General features: G+C 35.4%; 1 protein-coding gene across 1 annotated transcript in view; it reads right to left on the bottom strand.

Moving 5' to 3' along the window:
* The window catches only part of LOC138443702 (calcium-activated chloride channel regulator 1-like), a 30,362-nt gene extending 16,948 nt beyond the window's left edge, over positions 1 to 13,414 (bottom strand). The window contains exons 1-9 of the mRNA XM_069596569.1: positions 13,188 to 13,414; positions 11,436 to 11,666; positions 11,162 to 11,342; positions 10,002 to 10,142; positions 9,661 to 9,808; positions 8,784 to 8,892; positions 3,711 to 3,891; positions 1,457 to 1,684; positions 429 to 653 (exon numbers count right to left, since the gene is read on the bottom strand). Coding sequence (XP_069452670.1) covers positions 429 to 653; positions 1,457 to 1,684; positions 3,711 to 3,891; positions 8,784 to 8,892; positions 9,661 to 9,808; positions 10,002 to 10,142; positions 11,162 to 11,320 — 1,191 coding nt within the window. The 5' untranslated portion in view covers positions 11,321 to 11,342; positions 11,436 to 11,666; positions 13,188 to 13,414. The remainder of the gene's footprint in view (positions 1 to 428; positions 654 to 1,456; positions 1,685 to 3,710; positions 3,892 to 8,783; positions 8,893 to 9,660; positions 9,809 to 10,001; positions 10,143 to 11,161; positions 11,343 to 11,435; positions 11,667 to 13,187) is intronic.
* Positions 13,415 to 13,810: the final 396 nt, after the last annotated feature.

The raw sequence follows: 13,810 nt of genomic DNA, 5'->3' as shown, positions 1-13,810 counted from the left end.
TACCCACGTATCTTGAGTTTGGTACTATGCTTGAGGAACTACCTCTATTTTTGTGATTTTTGTATGTCAATTTAATTTGATGAACTGAGGTTTTCTTTATCCATAATATAAAAATATTAGTAATCTCCCTCTTCTACAATCTCCTTAACAGCGTTATTTTTTTCCTCATAGTGATTCAGACTATGTAACGCTAAAGAGAAGAGGAGTTTCTCAGTAAAATCTTGATGATTATGTGCTCACAGAATTTTTCTTCCCTTTAATTACTTCTCAGTACAACTCAGTTTTTCAGGAGTATGGACAATAGAAATTCTTTTAAAATTATTTAAATGAGAGACCTCTAAGCTCATGACACTTGTTCCAAGAGAGCTGGACAAAATTAAAACGGACAATAAATGTGAATGATATTTAGAAAAGCATTTTTATTTTACCTGGAATCCTGCTTTGAGCCCCCTACAAATTGAAGTTCCACCATTAGCTTCTTGAGGCAGATTTGCAGTGATCTTTTGGTAAACATTATCATCAGTTATTCTTGTTAGATGATTTTGGATTTTAGCAACACTGTCAAATGTAACCATCCCAACTAAAGATCCCTTTTCAATAACTTGAATCAAGTATAGTTCTGCTGCTTGATTCATTCGAATGAGACGGTCTTCCTGTAACAAAAAAGATGTCTGAACAATTCCTGAGTTTCGTCCAATCCTAACAGATTGGTGAAAGACGAAGTTTATGGGTCAGAGATCATGATAATAATTGATTACTGTATTTTAGAGTTTAGTGTCATTATATTAAAAAGAATATTCACAAAAAACTAAAAATTAGTATGCCTTACTTGGAAAAGTCTTTAAAAATTTATACCTTCTTTTTTAACAATAAGGAAATCATTTTAAGATGTACACAAAAATATTTTTTTGCAATATAATTTTTGATAAGAAGTTGAAAAATCACAAAAATATCCAGTAATGGGAAGTTGACTAAATTATGTTATGTGCATAGGATACAGTCATTAAAAATTGTGTCATGGAATCATTTTTTTCCTTGGGGAGTAAGTATTTAAGGTATAGTAAGTAAAAAAAATTATATTATAAAAATTATGTAAGATATCACAGTTTTGAGGAGGAAAGACAAATATGTGAACAGAAAAAAAATAGGAATGACATGCTCAGTGGTGGAATTCTGGGTGATTTTTGTCTTTTCTCTCTGTTCAGTTGTGTAACTTCCTGTTTGTTAGAACTAAAAGTTAAAGAATAGATATCATCCATGATACAATAACTTTAACATTTATTTTATTTTAGTATATTATCTTCTAGTGCTTGTCCACATAAAATCATCATACTAAAATTTGTTAGAATAATAAAAATATTTTTTACTTAGCTTAGTAGAGCTGAACCTAAGATTAAATTGTATTTCTATTAGCTTAAATATCTTAATTAGGAGAGATAACAGATAAATGTCTTACTAAAGACATGCTTCCAGATTTATCAAGTACCAAACAGACTACCCGCTGTTTGGACCTGAGCAATGAAAATGTAGGACGAGTCGGTGGATTCCTTTCTGTCATGGGAGATGTATTCTGAAAGTCAGCAGAGTTCGTGATTACATCCCATGTACTTTTGCCATTGCACATTTTGTTTTGTAGGTTTGGAGCTTCTGTATTGTGTGTTTTTTCTGTACAAAATTCGGTCACCTGGAAAAAATCAATTGAAAGACAATAATAGGGCACTGATGAAGCATTACCTTCCTTTCCAAACATATACTTGGCTGTCTTATACTTCCTCCACAGATTTTATCTCCTGACAAGTAAAAATTATTTCATAATCTAACATTCTTACATCCATTTTGTATACGAGTAGAGAGAAAGCAAAGTAAAACTGTCGGTATGCACTGGGAAAGTCATTTGGTGATTCTTTTAGGTATAGGTTGATCATAACACTGGGGGATGATGATGGCTGACACAATTGCTTAAGTTGTGGGAGTAATGAAATTTCAAGGAAGAATATAATGGACTTGAATATTCATTATTTTGGAGCATATTTCTCCTGGGTCTGAGCTTATGCTCTGGGTATAGATGCTATACAGTATATTTAGTTTATGTTGCAATAATTAGAAGGGAATATTGTTACATACAAGATATATAGTTAAAGTACAGTATTTATCTCTGAGCCATATCTTATATAGTTAGTTGTGCTACATATTTCAATTACATGGTTTTCTTTCTTCATTGTTATTTATTTTCCAGGTAGGCAGCATGAGTTATCGCCTCATAGGCAAATGCTTTGGAATTTATAGTTTGGTGCAGACAGTATATTTTCCAATTATCCTCTTGTGTTATGTGATCTGATATCTATTTGGATGCTCAATTCTTTGGCTACCTTTGTGGATCCATATGTAACAGATTACAATGAAAGATCTAGAATTACACTTCAAATACTCCCGGGAGGGAGCTTTATTAGGCTGGAAACAATTTATGCTTAAATATCTCATTGGATTTCTTTAGGAGTTTTAGAAGAAAATATAAAGTCTACATTTTTACTCAAGACTTTCATTATTAATGCCCTAGATTTCACAATTTTAAATCTTATTGGAAATAATAGGCCTTCACAAACCTTTACCCTTAGAAGTCTATGTTATTAGTAATTTTATTTATGAAAACTTGCACCTTTTAAACCTAGAGGTAGTATACTTTATTTTGATTAGTTGTTTTTGATAACTTCATAGCTTTCATATTTAAAAGTCTTTTTTGTGTGTTTGGAAACTTTCATTAGGTAACTATAATATGCTTACATTAATTAAGTTGAATTTACCCAGAGAAAGAGACAATTCCCTATTATCCAAATATTTTATAGACTTAAAAATTGAAAACTTTTAAGTTTATTTTGTACTCACTTTATGCTAAGTACTGTGATCATACTTTATTTATATTAATTCTTATAAAACTAACCACTGTTATCACTGTAAAGTGAGTATTATAATTTCCATTTAAAAAGCTAGAGAATTAAAATCTTAGATTTAGCAATTTGCTCTTAGTGACACAGCTTTAAAATGACAGACTGGAGTTTTATATCAGCTCTGTCTAACTCCAAGGCACCTGTTCTTCTCTTCTGAGCTTCATGCATTTAACCAGATATTTCAAGTCAAACATTAGCTTTGGAACTTGAATTATTGTGTTGTTATTTTTTAATTGGTCAGATTGGTGATTGTGAATCATTCCACTTTTGTTGTTCTCTAGAGACAGAGCCATTTATTTTTTCACAATATCACTTTACAAAACTTAGTGTACTTCAGTGTGGAGGTAATGGAAAACAGAGACTGTCAGTACTTTCCAAAGCTACAGAATGAATTAGTTTGGAAAAGTAGTATGAATTGAATAACACTTAGAATAAAAAATTAAAAGTAAAGTTGCAGCTCTAGACATAAATCCACAGAAGTCAACTGAGGAAAGCAATGTTATAAGAAATTCTGTGATGCTAATGAGAAGGATACAGTTCTACCTCTGAAGGAAAAACAAAACAAAAGAAAACAGAATAGTGAGAAAGGGTGGAATAGTTTCCAGATACACACTGACAGGGCTGGATACACAGGACTGAATAAAATAGCTGTTAATTAACTGTCTTAGTAACTTTTCTTATTTCTATTGGTATAGAAAATTCAGCTTCCTTAATTAATTTTTCCCAAAGGCTTCCTTTGTGAGACTAGAAAAAGAAGGTACTTACAGAATGGAGACTTTGTATAAACATAATGGATTCCTTTGCAGTCTGGGATTTTTCTGGGATGAATGTACATTTTGCTTCGTACAGCCCTGTCTGTGAGTCACGTCTGCATGGCCTTGTTATACAGCTGCCTCCCTGGCACTTCTTGAAAACCACATTAGTACCAGTAATATGAGTTGAACATCTATGGTGAAAGATTTAGATTACATTTATATATGAAGGCCAGATAAATTATAAATAAATATTATCCTAAAATCATTCCCTCAGTGATATTTTGTTATAGACCATGTACCAGCATTCCATTTTGACAAAAGTAGGCACAGCGTCCTACCCATTTACCATCAGTTTCAACAAGAACAACGATGTTAGTTTGTATTTATTAATAGGTGTTACTTGTGACGTTGAGCTAAAGATGATAATGCCTTACAGGCATGTGGAAATTGAATTAAGAGACATAGAGGAGTTGCTCCCTAATGGGTAGGGAAGATTCAACATTATTCTTAATACTCTTAAATTTCTTATGTATGCTACATATATACTTTTATAGACACACATGTATATTGCTATATAGGTGTTTACATATACACATATATAAATACAAATATTATGTATATTTGTATGTGAGAGAAGCCCATGCACGTTGCTTTGGGAACAGTCTCAAGCATATACAACCCCAAGTGGATGGAGAGGAAAGACACTTATGGAAGAAGCATTTAAACTGAGCCTTAAATGATGAGCAAGCATTGTCTGAATAAGGGAGGTGTGCTGGGAGGAGTTGCATGAGAAGAGGTGAGACTAATAAGTGTCCTGGGTTGAAAGTCTAGGCTGTGAAACATTCTAGGTGGCTTAGTACACATAAAGCAAACAACACAAAGGGATTTTTCTACCACACCTCTTTTTTCTAATTTTTATCCTAAAGACATTTCCTATAACACTGATTTCAATTGTTCTTTCATACTCATTAACTACTCCATGTGCCTGATAGTTTTAATTTAAATATCTCATCTATTCATAAATAGGACCTATCTAAATCTGCCCAGTTTTTTCCTTAAAAAATCAGTTTTCTCACTTATGAAAAGTACTTCTTTTCTTTAAGCTCAAGATTAAATGAAAAATGAAATATATTTAACAAGAGGTTGTAACAGTTTAGTTAATTTCAATGAAACAGATTCACATTGAAAAGCTATGAATCAAACGGAATGAAAGATTGGGTAGGAAGTGGAACTCTAATTCTCAGATCTTAAGGTTTAGGTTACAACTTTTTTCTTTCTTTTTCTTCTGATAATTTGTTGTTGTTCAGTTGCTAACTCAGGTTCAACTGTTTGCGACCTCCTGGACTGTAGAACGCTAGACTTACCCGTCCTTCACCATATCCCAGAGATTGCTCAAATTCATGTCCATTGAGTTGGTGATGCCACCCAACTAGCTCATCCTCTGTCGCCCCCTTCTCCTGCCCTCAATCTTTCCCACCATCTGGGTCTTTTCCAGTGAGTTGGCTCTTCACATTAGATTGCCAAAGTATTGGAGCTTCAGCTTCAGCATTAGTCCTTCCAATGAATATTCAGGACTGATTTCCTTTAGGATTGACTGGTTGGATCTTCTTGCTGTCCAAGGGACTCTTAAAAGTTTTCTCCAGCAGCACAACTCGAAAGCATCAATTCTTCAGCATCTTTTTTATGGTCCAACTTTCACATCCATACATTACTATTGGAAAAATGATAGCTTAGACTATACAAACCTTTGTTGGCAAAATGATGTCTCTGCTTTTTAATATGCTACCGAGGTTTGTCATAGCTTTTCTTCCAAGGAGCCAACATCTTTTAATTTCATGGCTGCAGTCACTGTCCACAATGATTTTGGAGCCCAAGAAAGTAAAAATTGCCACTGTTTTCACTTTTCCCCCATCTATTTGCCATGAAGTGATGAAACTAGATACCATGATCTTATTTATTTGAATGCTGAGTTTTAAGCCAGCTGTTTCACTTTCCTCTTTCACTCTTATCAAGAGATTCTTTAGTTCTTCTTTGTTTTCTGCCATTAGAGTTGTATCATCTGTGTATCTCAGGTTGCTGATATTTCTTCTGAAAATCTTGATTTCAGCTTGTGATACATCCAGCCTGACATTTTGCATGATGTACCCTGCATAGAAGTTAAATAAGCAGGGTGACAATATATAGCCTTGACTTACTCCTTTCCCACCTTTGAACCAGTCAGTTGTTTCATGTCAGGTTCTAATTGTTGCTTCCTAATCAACATATAGGTTGCTCAGGAGCCAGGTAAGGTGCTCTGGTATTCTCATCTCTTTAAGAATATGCCACAGTTTGTTGTGATCCACAGAGTCAAAGCCTTTAGCATAGTCGATGAAACAGAAGTTGATGTTTTTCTGGAATTCCCTTACTTTCTCTAGGATCCATCAAATGTTGGCAATTTGATCTCTGTTTCCTCTGCCTTTTCTAAATCCAGCTTGTACATCTGGAATTTCTTGGTTCACATCCTGCTAAAGCCTAGCTTGAAGGATTTTGAGCATAACCTTACTAGCATGCAAAATGAGTGCAATTGTACAGTAATTTGAACATTCTTTGGCACTGCCCTTCTTTGGGATTGGAATGAAAACTGACCTTTCCCAGTCCTGTGGCCACTGCTGAGTTTTTCAAATTTGCTGGCATATTGAGTGCAACACTTTGACTGCATCATCCTTTAGGATTTGAAATAGCTCAGCTGGAATTCCATCACCTCCTCTGGCTTTGTTTGTAGTGATACTTTCTAAGGCACACTTGACTTCACAATCCAGAATGTCTGTTTCATGGTGAGTGGCCACACCATTGTCGTTATCCCAATCATTAAGATTTTTTTTTGTATAGTTATTCTCTGTATTATTGCCACTTCTTAATCTCGTCTGCCTCTGTTAGGTCAATTACCATTTCTGTTGTTTATCGTGCCCATCCTTGCATGAAATATTCCCTTGATATCTCCAGTTTTCTTGCAGACATCTCTAGTCTTTCCCACTCTATTGTTTTCTTCTACTTCTTTGCATTGTTCATTGAAGAAGGCCTTTTTAGCTCTCCTTGCTATTTCCTGGAACTCTGCATTCAGTTGGGTATATCTTTCCCTTTCTCCCTTGCTTTTCACTTCTCTTCTTTCCTCAGCTATTTAATACAACCCAATGGATAATGAAATTATTCCCAAATTTTGGTTGAGCTTCATACCAAAGTGTAATACACAGAAGTTGTTGACATATTTATAGTGCAGCAGGTTCAGTTCAGTTCAGTTCAGTTCAGTCACTCAGTCGTGTCTGACTCTTTGCGACCCCATGAATTGCAGCACGCCAGGCCTCCCTGTCCATCACCATCTCCCGGAGTTCACTCAGACTCACGTTCATCCAGTCCGTGATGCCATCCAGGCATCTCATCCTCTGTCGTCCCCTTCTCCTCCTGCTCCCAATCCTTCCCAGCATCAGAGTCCTTTCCAATGAGTCAACTCTTCTCATGAGGTGGCCAAAGTACTGGAGTTTCAGCTTTAGCACCATTCCTTCCAAAGAAATCCCAGGGCTGATCTTCAGAATGGACTGGTTGGATCTCCTTGCAGTCCAAGGGACTCTCAAGAGTCTTCTCCAACACCACACTTCAAAAGCATCAGTTCTTCGGTGCTCAGCCTTCTTCACAGTCCAACTCTCACATCCATGCATGACCACAGGAAAAACCATAGCCTTGACTAGACGGACCTTATTCGGCAAAGTAATATCTCTGCTTTTGAATATACTATCTAGGTTGGTCATAACTTTTCTTCCAAGGAGTAAGTGTCTTTTAATTTCATGGCTGCAATCACCATCTGCAGTGATTTTGGAGCCAAAAAAAATAAGTCTGACACTGTTTCCACTGTTTCCCCATCTATTTCCCATGAAGTGATGGGACCGGATGCCATGATCTTCGTTTTCTGAATGTTGAGGTTTAAGCCAACTTTTTCGCTTTCCTCTTTCACTTTCATCAAGAGGCTTTTAAGTTCCTCTTCACTTTCTGCCATAAGGGTGGTGTCATCTGCATATCTGAGGTGATTGATATTTCTCCTGGCAATCTTGATTCCAACTTGTGTTTCTTCCAGTCCAGCATTTCTCATGATGTACTCTGCATATAAGTTAAATAAGCAGGGTGACAATATACAGCCTTGACGTACTCCTTTTCCTATTTGGAACCAGTCTGTTGTTCCATGTCCAGTTCTAACTGTTGCTTTCTGACCTGCATATAGGTTTCTCAAGAGGCAGGTTAGGTGGTCTGGTATTCCCATCTCTTTCAGAATTTTCCACAGTTTATTGTGATCCACAGAGTCAAAGGCTTTGGCATAGTCAATAAAGCAGAAATAGATGTTTTTCTGGAACTCTCTTGCTTTTTCCATGATCCAGCGGATGTTGGCAATTTGATCTCTGATTCCTCTGCCTTTTCTAAAACCAGCTTGAACATCAGGGAGTTCACAGTTCACGTATTGCTGAAGCCTGGCATGGAGAATTTTGAGCATTACTTTACTAGCGTGTGAGATGAGTGCAATTGTGTGGTAGTTTGAGCATTCTTTGGCATTGCCTTTCTTTGGAATTGGAATAAAAACTGACCTTTTCCAGTCCTGTGGCCCCTGTTGAGTTTTCCAAATTTGCTGGCATATGGAGTGCAGCACTTTCACAGCATCATCTTTCAGGATTTAAAACAGCTCAACTGGAATTCCATCACCTCCACTAGCTTTGTTCGTAGTGATGCTTTGTAAGGCCCACTTGACTTCACATTCCGAGATGTGTGGCTCTAGATGAGTGATCACATCATCATAATTATCTGGGTCGTGAAGATCTTTTTTGGACAATTCTTCCGTGTATTCTTGCCACCTCTTCTTAATATCTTCTGCTTCTGTTAGGTCCATATCATTTCTGTCCTTTATTGAGCCCATCTCTGCATGAAATATTCCCTTACAGGTTGGATTTTGCCATTAATTGGGCAAGCACTCAGCCACTGAGATAACCTTTGTCGGCCTAGTATAGAAAATTAAAAAGTCATAAATGAAAAAATTTGAAAACAGATTTGTTCAATAGGATGATACCTTGTTGCTTCAATAGTGTTCTTTCTGGAAATATAGAATGGCCGGTCCACATTATCCTCATCAAATACTCCCCAGCGGAGATGGGCCCACTCATGGACAAATATTCTGCCTATGAGAGAATATTGCCACTTATAAATTTCCATTTACATTATAGATATCCCTGCTTTTTGAAAGTTCATTTAAACCACTTCACTTTTATGAAGAACCCATCTTAGTACCTGTTTTCACTAATGGAAAGAAATTGAAAGAGGATTTTTGCTTTTATGAAGAAAGGCCAAAAGCTAAGATAGTATTCAGCGTTTGTTTTGCAGCCAGCAGTTTTACAACAGCACACAAACAGAGCAGGAAGAGCGGCATCATCAAGCTTCTTCTCTGTGCTTAGCATCTCAGTATCAAACCCTATAGATCTGAACTCTGTCTGTGAGCATCTGTGCTATATCTCAACATATTTTGTGCATACTGTTAGCAAGATGTGTCCTCAGGTAATTGCTTCTTGCTGTATACCATTTTAACTTATGAAAGGTTGCATAGGAACACTTCTTTTGGATAGTGGGGAATTCTGTATTTAAATCCAATCTCCTTATATTTTAAGTTCCCTTTCCCACATAATCAATCTAATTCAGTCAAGGAAATCTAGAAATTGATAACTTTAATTAGCTCAAAGAAGTTAAACTGGGTTGGTATCAATAAATGGCTTTTTGAAATTAATTTTCTTATTAAACACACATAGAAAAAGAAATATAATTAGTTGAACATAACCAATAAATTTCCAAACAAAGGTATTTTTTCTTTTAAAAATTTAAAAAATACATTAATCACAATGTTACATTTGTTTCCAGCGGAAATAAAAATAGAAGTATAAAATAGACAACCCTACCTCGGGACCCATAGATGTGAGAACTATTAGTCAACAAGAAGTTTGGAGTAAAATGTATATATTTTCCTTTTTCTCCACACCTTCCATATTGAAGTGTATAGGGATCATCTCCATATTTTAGATAAGGATTAGCAACTATGACATCTGCCTAAAAAGCAGAAGAAACAAACCAAAACAGACCCCAAGAACAATAGAAACAAGGAATTTTTCATCTAAAATAAGACCAGCAAAATTGCTAATTTAAATAGTAGTCATTAGTAATTACTAAAAAATTATTAGTATTAATTTTTAAAAATCACAGGGAGCAAGAAATAGTTTAGGAGCTAAATAAAATTCGCTACCTGGTCATATGATTCTTGTTTTGGTATGAAGTACTCAGATTTTGATTTCCAGGTCATTGGAATTAAAATCCTCACATTCCTGAAATAAACTCTTCGTTTGGTGGCATAAAACAGGTAAGTAGAAGCTTCAGTTACCATTTCCTGACAAAATTAAATTGTAGTAACAATTTAATTGTAACTACCTTGTAGTAACAATTTCACAATGAATTTGAGAGTAAACACAAACAATAAGTACCCTTCCTCAAATATTTTGTCAAAGACTACATGAAAAATAGATTATATTTTACTGTATCTCTCTAGTCTGTAGACTCTCATTTTTATATACTTAGAAATTAATTCTTTAGTTTTTACCTATCCATATCTGCATTCAGCATGATGGGTTAGAGCTGAGAGTGAGGGTATTAGGTGAGATATAAAGGTGATTAAGACTCAGAGTCTGTTAGCAAGTTGCTTATTGATCTGAACAGAGATGCTTAAAATTGGGCTGGAAGTTTGAAGTTTGGTAGATTTTAGATTGCTGTTAATTGAAAAAACTATTTTGCTAGATTCATTTTGAGTTATCTTCTCATATGGAATGTGCTCATAAAATGCAAAGTTTTATCAAGCAGTAATTTTCTAAAAATGTATAGGTTATTGGCTTCAAATTCTGTTTTTGCTACTTATTATATGACTATACAAATCATTTAACTTCTCTCAATTTATACAAGGGTAGTTAGTAATCTAAGAATTTCAAAATTTTCAGAATTGAACAAATATGAAGAATGAAAAATATTTTAAAAATGTATAAGATAATGAGCTATAGAGAGGGTTTAAATGTAGGTTAGTTATTTAAACCTTATAAAAGTAAACTTCATAAAGATAAAACTTGAAAATCATTCTCCAGTAGTTTGAAGGTCTTTATTTTAGCTTACTGTGTTGAAAAAACATTAGTAGTTTGACTTTCATAATTTATTAGGGACTGACTAATGCTACTAATATATGATACATAATATTTACACTAAGCAGATATTAATCTTGACAGTTTAGATACATGCCATATAAATGAAGAGTATTGTCAAAGCAGTTTTGGAAAGTGATAAGTCTGTGTGAATGTTTAAGACTAAGCAACATGAGTTGAAAATACTTAATGAAATAAAAATAACAGTAAATTTTTATCTCACCTTAATGTTTTCAATGAGTTTTTCATCTTCTGGCACACTGGGGTTAATTGCAATGACAATGCCGTCATACCCATTGTTAATCAAATTTACCACTGAACTTTTCATTCCAGGCAAGAGATGCAAAGTTAGGAACAGAATAACATTCAGACTGAGCACCATTTTTGCTCATGTTACAATAAACCTATTGGAAATGTAAGGAGAGTATTTATGTATCTGTTAACTCAGAGATATGACTCTAGGCCCAAATGTTTGCATAAATATATTACTAAAATACCTCCATGAACTTCCTGATTTTAAAGAGTTCTTTAATTGTTAAGTAGCAATTAACAATTGCTAAGTCCCTAATGGGGACTATGCTGAACATGTATGGATTATTGTTTGTGTAGTCATCATCCTTATCATAGTGGTTATTCATTGTCTTTATTGTCATCACCATCACATAGTATTAGACATTTTCCAGTCCTGGGATCTGTTACAGAAAAGTGCTCTGTGGTAGGATAAGAAACTGAAATGAAAAGCACCATTTTGAAATGAAAATAACAGATGAAAAAGACATATTTAAAAAACAAAACAAAAATGAATAAATGAACTAGAGTGTGAATGACAGTGAATTAGGATTTCTATTCTTCCTTTAGATGGGATTCATATAAGCACAGTGGTTGGGAATAGCTGTGGGTCAAGGGGGAAATGGGTTTTTTTGTTACTTTCTGCGATGACTGTTTGTGTAGTTCAGTTTTCAAATAGCACTGAATACTTTAAGTCTTCATACAACTTGAAAACTTAATATGCTTCAGTTAGATTTCTTTTTTGGATTGAACACAAATCTGCCAATATTCCTTAGCTGGAAATAGTTGTACACATAGCACTGTGAGCTGGCTTCAGAGTCAGATGACTCTAAACCTGACACTTGCTTTAGGCATTTAGCAGTCATGTGAGTTATAGTTGATGTACAATATTATGTAAGCTTTAGGTATATAGCATTTATATATAGCATATTACATTTATGGTTATAAAATATTTTATGCATTCCCTTTGTTGTACAATATATCCTTGTAGCTTATTTATTTTGTACATAGAAGTTTATATCTCTGTTCTGCTGAAAGATTTATGGTCTGCTGAAACACTTTCATTTTTAGGCCCAGTGGACTGACCAGCAAAATAACCACTCTATACTTTAAGCAAGAAATAAGGAAGGTTATCATGTTAGTAGTAAGTTACAGTATGAGGACAAGTAATATAGAGATAGTTATATATGCGTGTATATATATCCTTGTAGCTTATTTATTTTATACATAGTCATTTGTATCTCTGTTCTGCCAAAAGACTTATGATCTGCTGAAACACTTTCAGGTTCAGAGGACTGACCAGTAAAATAACCACTCTACTCTTAAATAAGCAGGAAATAAGGAAGGTTATTATGTTAGTAATGTTACAGTATGAGGACAAGTAATATAGAGATAATTATATATATATATGTACATCACCAGGGGGCTTCCCTGGTGGCTCAGATGGTAAAGAAAATGCCTGCAATACAGGAGACCTGGGTTCAATCCCTCGGTCGGGAAGTTTCCTGGAGAAGGGAATGGCAACTCACTCCAGTATTCTTGCCTAGAGAATTTCATGGAACCTGGCAGGCTCCAGTCCATGGGATCGCAATGAGTCAGAGATGACCAAGCAACTAACACACACACATATACATTGCCATAAGAAATGTGTGTGTGTGTGTGTAAATATATATATATATATATATACACACACATACATAAACACATCACCAAATTAGAAAAGCTTCTACATCTAGATCCAGTTTGGAGTGCTAGTTGGAAGATCCACAAGTAGTATGCTGCTGCTGCTAAGTCGCTTCAGTCGTGTCTGACTCTGTGCGACCCCATAGACGGCAGCCTATCAGGCACCCCCGTCCCTGGGATTCTCCAGGCAAGAACACTGGAGTGGGTTGCCATTTCCTTCTCCAATACAAGTAGTATAGCAAGAAACAAATATATACATCACCAAACTGGGGACATACCTACATCCAGATTCAGGCAATGCTGGAAGACCCTGGAATAGCACTCTGGAGTCCTCAACTGAGAAGTCTCAGGCAGTGTGTCCACCCACACGTGAGACTTCAAGGTGCCGTCCAAAGGAGTCCTGCTTTTATTGCCAAACTGCAAGCTGATAATCATCATGTAAATATACAGTTCTGACTAATAAGCTAAATGCTGGTATCGCTGGTCATGTCTCAGAATGTTCACTGATCCCTGGGAGCTGGCCAGATTCTCAAGGCTCAGGAAACTTCGTGACTCATTCCATTCCTTGTGACTTATTCCCTTCCTTATCTGTTAGTTCCCCAAAACTACTTTCACCATTTCTGCTGATTTGCAGCTTGTTGTGTAACTCTTTTTGGGGTCTCTGTTCAGTCAAAGGCCTATCATTGCCTCTGAAGTCTGAACAAGATTACTTCTATTACTTTCCCCAATGTTCAGCCTCAGCATTGTTTGGACTGAAGAGCATAAGAATAAGGAAAGGTCTCTTTAGCAGTTTTCCTAATGCATTAAGATAGATAACATTTCCATATGGTTAATAAGAACAGTACAATCAAGATTATCAACAGTGAGTTAAACAATGCAGAATGCAATTTGGCTCAGTGGG

This window comes from Ovis canadensis, chromosome 1 (assembly GCF_042477335.2).
Source record: "Ovis canadensis isolate MfBH-ARS-UI-01 breed Bighorn chromosome 1, ARS-UI_OviCan_v2, whole genome shotgun sequence".
Taxonomy (NCBI): Eukaryota; Metazoa; Chordata; class Mammalia; order Artiodactyla; family Bovidae; genus Ovis; species Ovis canadensis.
This window is presented reverse-complemented; position numbering and strand designations above follow the sequence as displayed.